Below are 9,597 nucleotides of genomic sequence, written 5' to 3' on the forward strand. Positions count from 1 at the left end.
TTTGTTTTCCACGTTACACCCCCTCCACTAAACAAAGAAACAAAGAAATGGCGAGATTATTCAGACAGTTTTTTAAAATTTGCCAGCTTACTGTTATTTCAGTTTCACAAATAATTGGAATTGTACATAATATCCGAAGACGACAGCAGAATGAAGCAGTTGCTTGTCTGATAGCCCTAGAGCTCGAAGAAAGTACCCCAGTGCGACGAAACCCACGGGTATGGGAGAGACGACAGAATAAGACCTTCTGGGAGGAGGTGGTGGAGAGACACTTCACAGAAAATCTCTGGCTGCAACATTTTAGAATGACACGGCCGACGTTTGAGGTGTTGTGTGAATTCATCAGTCCTGATGTTGCGCCCATCACAGGTTGCCACCGACCACCGGTTCCAACCCAAAAGCGGATTGCCATCGCCCTTTACAAGCTGGCAACCTGCGCCGAGTATAGAGTAGTTGGAGAAACTTTCGGGGTTAGTAAAACTACCGTCCATCGATGTGTATATGCTGTGTGCACCGCTATTAAAGAAAAATTAATGCGGCGTTATGTCAGACTTCCGACTGTAGCGGAGGCCAATGAAATTGCATACCGCAATTCCTTGGTGCATCTTGTGCCACAGATTTACGGTGCGCTGGATGGCACGCATGTGCCTATTCTTCCCCCGACGGAAGGCTACCGCGATTACATTAATCGCAAAGGGTGGCCATCTATTGTTCTCCAGGCCCTTGTTGATGACAGGTGCATGATACGAGACATTTGCGTTGGCACTCCTGGAAGTGCCCATGATGCAGCTGTGTTTGCAGCATCGGATCTGTACAGGTGAGCCTACCTTTCAACACCCCTTCTCAGTGCGATAACAACTGAATTAGTACTGTAACCTGCTTCCCTTAAGGTTTTTAATTAAAACTGAAATTTGAATTAATACAAAATAACGACGTTTAATCAAAAAAAAAAAAAAACTCTCATCATCAGACCATGCGAACCGCTCTGCCATTCTCGTTTTGATTGCACGTGATATGTGACACATTTATTTGCGTTAAAGCCCTTTTTTTTCCGACAAAAAGTGTTTCCAATGTAGTTTTTGCGACATCTGAAGTATCGATATGGAATTTATGCGCTAAAGTTAAACGGAAAAATATGTACAACATTTTATCGATAATTAGCATTTCCATCAGCTATATCGGAAAAAAATTTGAAGCGCTAAATATTTTTTCGCAAAAACTCCTTGGATGGAAACCTGTATGATACTGCATGCGCATTATTCCATTTTGCGAAAAAAGCAAGGTCCACAAAAAGAACTTCATCACATGGTTAAAGTCAACTTATAGGCTTGTCATGTGCCATGGGCAACTAACTGTAATCGCTCAGTTACCAGGCCATCAGTTACCAGTGCCTTGTAAGAATTGGTAGCGTGTTATCTTGTCAATTTTATTTGTTTGTTTCAGTTTTAAACATATTATTAGTAGTGGTAGTTGATAGTAGTATTGTATATTGACGCCCCGGAAGCCAATGGTAAAGTCACAGCAGCTGCTTGTGTATTTAAACCTGTCAGATTCGTTTTAAAAAGCATACTAAGGTTTTGCATATTTACTCTGAAGTATATATTTCTCATGATGGACAAATTAAATGGAAAAAAATCTAAATCAATTCCTCAATTCCTACGAACCTAGCCTCACCTTCGCGCACGAAATGACTCGAAAAAAGATTCGTTCATTTTGCTGAACGAGACTCAAAGGTCCGAGTCGGTAAAATGATCCGAACTTCCCATCACTATCGCGCAGTAGAAATTTGTCCGGTGACGTTAACGAGAGGTTGCCGCTGCAAGTCCCGCCCATCTACGCGAAGATTGGGCAGCTCTGCTAAGCGCCAAAACAATTTGTACAGGATGTCGGAAGTGCACAGGCTGCTACAGAGGAAGACCATACTGCCTAGGTTTGCCACTGTTTTGGCATGAATGTTGTCAATGAAAGCTTTGCACTTTCGTCTGGAGGAGCGTGTCAGAAGCCTCCGGTAAAAGTGCTCTCATGTCAGCTTAGAGAGAGCTCTCCTAGCTCGGGTCAAGGAAGTAGCCACGTGTGCTTCATCAGACGGTGGGGCGGAGGAAGAAGTGACCAACTAGGGCTGAACATGGTGTGGATGCAGGGCACAGTGTTGGACGTGACTGACGAACAGGACACCACTGTTAGGCTGCAGGACGAGACAGGCACCTTCGCTGTCATTGGAGCGCGCAATGTTCCGAAAGGACGACCATGTCTCTTCAAAGGTATAAGCTCGTTACCTTAATTTGTTTTGAAGTCCATATGCGAATAATGGTACAAACGCAGAACGTGCAGTCTAAAACACTACAGAGGTAGATTGAGGCGCTTGAATTTGAAGTGCATTGAGACTTTACTAACGTAGTAGTAGTGATTGATTAACCGTCAGCGCAGTGGTGTACAAAAAGTGTTGTACAAGAAAAATACACATAACCGACGTGTGGAAAGCATACTGTATATGGAAGTTTAATTACTCTTCTCAACTACACTGGCGATACAGTATAACCTTCTGCCTTACGAGTACCCCAAGGTACCGGTGTAGCCTTTTTTGAGCTTAAGTCATGTTACTGATAACGTCAAAGAGGTTATCATTTGTATTTTATTTTCTTATTCACAGTAAAATACAAGGTGATTGCATTTTTACATTCTAACAACCGAACGCTAATTATGGAATTGAGTTTGGTAGGTTAGGTATTATATTGCTATCAAATAAAAACATGTAAATAAGAATTGCATTGTGCAACATACTCATAAAAAGAAATTTGAACGTTAGCTATATAGCTCAATAGCTAACTGTGGCATTGGTCTTACCAAAGGTTACATCAAAGGTAACATTCTGTGAAGTTTTGTGCTTTTCATGTTTTAAAAACTGTACCTTGTTGCAAGTTTATGAATATACCATATACAATATGTCAGTAGAGATCATCCATCCATCCATTATCCAACCCGCTATATCCAAAGTACAGGGTAATGGGGGTCTGCTGGAGCCAATCCCAGCCAATACAGGGCGCAAGGCAGGAAACAAACCCCAGGCAGGTCACCAGCCCACCGCAGGGTACACACACACACACACACACACACCCACCCCCCAAGCACACACTAGGGACAATTTAGAGTCGCCAATCCACCAAAACTGCATGTCTTTGGACTGTGGGAGGAAACCGGAGTACCCAGAGGAAACCCACGCGGACTTGGGGAGAGTAGAGATAATACCAGGATAAATTTAATGATATTGTTGGTTTCCATTTACATAAATCAGCTTAAAACTACTTTGTTTTCTTGTGTATTTAAACCTGTCTCATTATGAGCACTAATTCTGTATTTAGTAAGTTTTTAAATTTATACTTTAATTTTATCTGAGAACCTGTCAAAGCGTTGTACAAAAATACTGTATAGTCAATTCAGTTCAATTTTATTCCACAATCATTTTAAAAGTTAGTACTGTATGTGTTTTTCCATTTTATAATCCTACAGTATTAGTCCTGCTTTTTAGGTAATGCAGAAAGTTATTTTAGTTTCCTTTGTTGAGAAATATCCGTTTTGTAGCATATAAATTATGTGAAGTTAATCTGGATGGGTGTAAGTTTTTGTATGCGTACATACATATATACTCTGTGTATGTACAGAGCATATACACGTGCTCTAATATTTGTATAAGAGCTACAGTAAATATTGCATGTTGAGTAGCTTCTTTCAGTTTCAATTTATTTTATCTTGTAATGTAGGAATTTGAATTTGAAATCTCCATTTTTCAGTGACATATGAAGAAAGTTCTGTTTCATAACATTAATTTTGAAGTTCTGTATATTCAACAGCATTGTTTCTGAAAAGCTTACATTATTTTGTCCAGTGTCATTTAGTAAAGACAGTGAAGTCTTTCACTGATTTAGTAATTATTTTCTGTTGTCTTAAACTGATCGTTATGTTTTTGCTTTTATCCTCTTGATGTTCTCTCCTCTGGTTTAGGGAATTATGTGATGGTCATTGGCTCAATACAGTCCTGTTCCCCAGAACCAGTACTTCGTGCTATAAAGATAACAGGACTCTCAGAAAATCCAATGCACAGAAGACTCTGGCAATTGGAGGTTGAAGATTTGCAAGAAATTCTTCCATGATCACAACGTTACTGATACATGTAAGGATTCTAGATACAGGTGTAACTTTAGAGACATTAGCAGTTTAAGTAAAGTACTGTGTTACAAATTGAGTGGGTAGTTGGTGTTTTTTTTAATTGGATATTTTAACATCTACATTTTGTGTTAACAGAGTTATGATTTTCAGAATGTTTATTATTGCAATAGCTTCATTTTTACTGTGAGTCCTCAAAAGAATGTGGCGATGTAATTTTATTGAAAGTTTTGAACTGTTCCCTTTGTCTAATTTAAATATTACATTGTAAGAATAGTAAAATTTGTAATATTCTGTATGGCCTTTCTTTATTGTATAGGATATTTTGTAATTTCTGTGTGGATGCAAAATAAAGCTGTAATTACAACTTCATATAGTAGATGTCATTTTAACAAATACTGTAAATTAACTATAGAACAGTTTCAGATTAGATTGAACTTTAGAATTATGAAACAAGCCACATGCATAGTTTTGCAAGAAAGACATTTGTATAGTGATATTTTATTTTCTGTGAATTTCAATACTATTGTAATGCACTTTTGCTCCCTACCTTTGGGTGTTTTAGCAAAGAAACATGAGACCTACCTTTGCTGGTGGTACATCAATGATTACATAGCTAGAGCTAAAAGTGACTCACTTCTTAATTTTGCATATGACAATTCAAATTTAATTTTAAAATCCAATGAGAGTAAATATCTATCCTGATTGTGGCCCACATGCTCAAAACTAATAGAACAATTGAATAAGACAAATGTGACCTAATAGACAATCATGGAATACCAACAGCATGCTGGCTTCTGCACTTATTCACATGTTTTCAGTACAAGTCTTCGATAAATTTATCAGCCCATGATGACAAAGAGAAACAGAAAATGAAAAATCATAGCCATTGCTTTGTGTGCAGTTACCATTCCTGTATCTGTACAGAGTAACCTGTGGACACAGGAGAGAAAGAAGACAGGACTCGTGTGGGTTCAATGTGAGGTAATTGAATGCAAAACAGTGATCTGACGATATCAGAAAGCCGTAGGCATGTTTGATTGCCCATGAGGATTTAAATAGTCGGTATGTAACTGTATATAAATCCTTGACACATTATTTTTCTAAAATCTCTGCACACTGGAAATTCCTAAAGACTGGAAGCTAGCAATTATTATTGTATAAAGGGTTGATTGGACTGATGCAAATAACCCAGGCAAATATACTAGATATGCATTACAGACAACAGAATTAATTATTAAAGAAAAGATTGATCAATACATGTTTTGAACAGGAGTATTAATGAATAGGTTGCATTCAGATGGAGAAGGATGTGTTTTGCTAATGCTGCAATTCTGTGAGGAAGCAACCAAAGCATACAATAAGAGGGGTGTATGTCATATTACAGTAATCCCTCCTCCATCGTGGGGGTTGCGTTCCAGAGCCACTCGCGAAATAAGAAAATCCGCGAAGTAGAAACCATATGTTTATGTGGTTATTTTTATATTGTCATGCTTGGGTCACAGATTTGCGCAGAAATACAGGAGGTTGTAGAGAGACAGGAACATTATTCAAACACTGCAAACAAACATTTGTCTCTTTTTCAAAAGTTTAAACTGTGCTCCATGACAAGACAGAGATGACAGTTCAGTCTCACAATTAAAAGAATGCAAACATATCTTCCTCTTCAAAGGAGCAAACAAATCAATAGGGCTGTTTGGCTTTTAAGTATGCGAAGCACCGCGGCACAAAGCTTTTGAAGGTGGCAGCTCACACCCCCTCCATCAGGAGCAGAGAGAGAGACAGATAAAAAAAATCAATACGTGCCCTTCGAGCTTTTAAGTATGCGAAGCACCGTGCAGCATGTCGCTTCACTAAGCAGCTGCACACAGAAGGTAGCAACGTGAAGGTAATCTTTCAGCATTTTTAGACGAGCGTCCGTATCGTCTAGGTGTGCGAACAGCCCCCATGCTCACACCCCCTACGTCAGGATCAGAGAAAGTCAGCGCAAGAGAGACAGAGAAAAGTAAGTTGGGTAGCTTCTCAGCCATCTGCCAATAGCGTCCCTTGTATGAAATCAACTGGGCAAACCGACTGAGGAAGCATGTACCAGAAATTAAAAGACCCATTGTCCGCAGAAATCCGCGAACCAGCAAAAAATCCGCGATATATATTTAAATATGCTTACATATAAAATCCGCGATAGAGTGAAGCCGCAAAAGGCGAAGCGCGATATAGCGAGGGATCACTGTATAAACGTTGCTTTTCAGAAGGCTTTTTGACAAAGTACTAAATGAAAGGTTAGTGATAAAACTGACCTGGAAATTCATATTATATACAAAATTGGCTCAAACCCAGGAAGCAAAGGGTTATGGTGAGAGGAACTTTTTCAGAATTGGATTATGTTAAAAGTGATGTTCCTTGGGGATTACTGCTGGGGCCACCACTTTTTTTTTAATATACAGTACATAAGCAAACTTGTTAAGAATGTAATCAACAAGGTGTTTAAGTTTGCAAAAGATATCAAATTGTGGAATTACAGATAATGCAGAATCAGCTAAATTATTAAAGAAATACCTGGGCAGCATATACACTTGGGCATTTTTATTACAGATGAAATATAATGTAATTAAGTATAAGGCATAACATATAGGAAGTAGAAAAGTTATATTTGATACACAATGGGAGGTCTGAAACTTGAAAGTACACCCTATGAGAAGTATCTAGGAGTCATATTTCACTATCTACATGAAGGCAAATAAAATGTTAGGTTATACAGAACAATGTGTAGAGTACAAGTCAAGTGAAGTTATGCTTAAGTTATTTAACACACTAGTGATCTCTCTCTCTCTCTCTCTCTCTTGTTCTTAGCTGGTGACAGGTCAGGGTTTCCACTATAATCGGTACACTGCTGTGGGTGTCGAAGGGGATCGAACTTCTTGATGATGTTTTTTCCAAGCTGGAACGTCCAATGCGATGGCTTTGGTGTCCAGAAGGCTAATACAATGCTTCTTTAGGTTGTTGTCAGTTTGTTTTATCCATATCTTTTTTCAGTGCTTCCCTTTGCACCTTCTAAGTCTGAGTTCATTCTCACCATTAGAGTTTAAACAGTGTCCGGTTGTAGTCCATTCTGCAGACATATCCATACCAGTGTCACTGCCTTTGGTGGATTTCCACTTCTACTGTCATGCTAGAATGGTGTCATTTCGAAGCCAACCACCGAGAGAGATGCCCATCAGGCGTAGACCGCACATTTGGAAGACTTTGAGCTTGAGTCTAAGTTTCAGATCTGTATAGGAGGATCATTAGAATCAGCATTTGGATGGATGGGTATTTTCGATTGAATGGAAATTTTCGCTTTCTTAAATAGGCACCACTTCAAAGCAGTGAATGCCATGGTCATTTGGCTGATCCTGCTGTGTACCTCAGCTATGGCTGCTATCTTCTTTTCTTGGATGATCAAATCCAGACATTTAAATTCTTTAAACTTTGGATCCCATCTAGGTGAATAGTTGCATGTGATCAGTTAGTGGTAAGGACTTTGGTCTTAGCTGGCTTGATCTTCAGACCATGTGGTTTGGGCGATGGTGTATAGTGTATCAGTGGCATCAGTGTCCGTTTCAGTGAAAAAGGTGCTGTCCTCTGGGAACATAGAGTCTGTCACATAGTTTTGATCATCATACCGGACACCTGCTTTTCCAGAAAATGCTTTTCTCATGATGGCGTCAATTGTTGTGTTGAATAGTAGGGGTAAGATGACCTATCCTTGCAGGACACCTGTTTGCACAGGGAATTCTTCAGACAGTTAATTTCAGATTCGCACACAACTTGCCGAGCCATCATAGGATGTGGATGATCTTCTCAGGTACATGCTTGGCCTCCAACTTCACCAGAGTACTGGCCAGTGGATGCAGTCGAAGGCAGACTTGAAGTCGATAAAGATGATAAATGTCCACTTACTACATCTGATTCTTTCTTCCATAAGTTGATGAGTCAGGATTTGGTTGCAACCTCCACAGTTTGGTCTAAAGCCAGGTTTTTTTCCACGGCTTATTTGCTGTCGATATTTCTGGATTCTTGATTGAATAACCTGCATAAAGGCCTTGCCAATGATGGAAAGGAGACTAATGCTATGCTAGCTTTACACTCGCAGTTATGACCTTTCTTCAAGATCAGGATAATGATAGCCTTCTTCCATGTAGTTAGGATGCACTCTGTATTCTAAATTGTCCTCAGCAGTAGGTGCATTTGATCATGTAGGATATTGCTGCCAGCCCTTGATCATTTCAGCAGTGATTTGATCTACTCCAGGTGCTTTACTGTGTTTCAATAACTTTATGGAAAGAGCCACTTCACCGTTCGTCGGCTTGATGTCAGGAAATGGTAGATCAGGCAGAATGATGGGCCGCGGCTCTGACGGTGATCCTGATGGTGGATCATGGTTTAGCAGCTCTTAGAAGAATTCCTTCCACTTCTGCAGGTGTTTACTGGACGACTTTACGAAGGTTCCATCTGCTTTCCTGATGTTATCATTGGTATTCTTGCTTCTGTCACTCAGCCATCTGATGGTTTGATACAAGAAGCAATATTCATTCTGAGATGCTGTTTCCTTGAGGTCGGCTGCGATTTTGTTCTAGTGTTCTTCGCTATCGGCTTTCATTATCTGTCTAATTTGTTGGTTCACTCTTCGATACCTTTTGAAATTAACATGTTTGACTCTCTTCCATTCTATCACCAGGTCGAGGCATTCGTTCGAGATCCAAGGCTGCGAACGGTGCCATATCAGCGGGCGTCGATGATGATATCCGCTTTTCTTCTACTTTGACATCATTGGAAGGATTGAGCACTACAAACTTGTTGGATAGAGCAATCTGGAATAACTGGCTGGTGGCTGGGTCTATCAGTCATGCCCAATCTCTCATGTCAGAGGGGTAGGTTTTTGGTCTCACCTGTCCCCACAGGTGGCGCAGTGGTAGTGCTGCTGCTTTGCAGTAAGGAAACTGTGGAAGATTGTGGGTTCGCTTCCCAGTTCCTCCCTGTGTGGATAGCGCTTTGAGTACTGAGAAAAGCACTATATAAATGTAATGAATTATTATTATTTTAATTGTAGCCCGAGTTTGGCACAAAGGATATAGTGGTCAGAGCCACAGCCTTGTCCCCACATTGCTTGAACATCTTAGAGCGATGATCAGAAGCAGTAGTTCATCAGGATGTAGTCCAGAACAGCTGCATCTGTACTGGATGGGTTCCTCCACTTAAGTTGCTGCTCCTGGGGATGATGAAAGAAGCTGTTGCTAACAATAAGGTTGTTAAATAAGGCAAAGGACAAAAGACGCAGTCCATTGTCGTTCACTTTCCCAACGCTGAAGTTGCCCATCGCTTCCTCCCATCCGGATCTGTCCGCACTGATGTGGGCATTGAAATCGCCTGCTAGAATAATGATCTCTGTTTGGGGAA

The 9,597-nt window shown here is 40.1% G+C and overlaps 1 protein-coding gene across 1 annotated transcript; it reads left to right on the forward strand.

The window, feature by feature from the left end:
- Positions 1 to 1,863: 1,863 nt before the first annotated feature.
- On the forward strand, positions 1,864 to 4,527 carry rmi2 (RecQ mediated genome instability 2). Its single transcript, XM_028812575.2, has 2 exons — positions 1,864 to 2,261; positions 4,000 to 4,527. Exons 1-2 carry the CDS (start codon positions 1,949 to 1,951, stop codon positions 4,146 to 4,148), a joined length of 462 nt encoding a protein of 153 aa, XP_028668408.1. The 5' UTR covers positions 1,864 to 1,948; the 3' UTR covers positions 4,149 to 4,527.
- The last annotated feature ends 5,070 nt before the right edge of the window (positions 4,528 to 9,597 follow it).

Source organism: Erpetoichthys calabaricus, chromosome 11 (assembly GCF_900747795.2).
Source record: "Erpetoichthys calabaricus chromosome 11, fErpCal1.3, whole genome shotgun sequence".
NCBI lineage: Eukaryota > Metazoa > Chordata > Cladistia > Polypteriformes > Polypteridae > Erpetoichthys > Erpetoichthys calabaricus.

What these genes read in the sequence shown, in the direction of transcription:
- rmi2 (XM_028812575.2), top strand. Translation starts at nt 1,949, where the DNA reads ATGAATGTTGTCAATGAAAGCTTTGCACTTTCGTCTGGAGGAGCGTGT. An exon ending in ACGACCATGTCTCTTCAAAG is followed by an intron (nt 2,262 to 3,999) that starts GTATAAGCTCGT and finishes CCTCTGGTTTAG; the next exon opens with GGAATTATGTGATGGTCATT.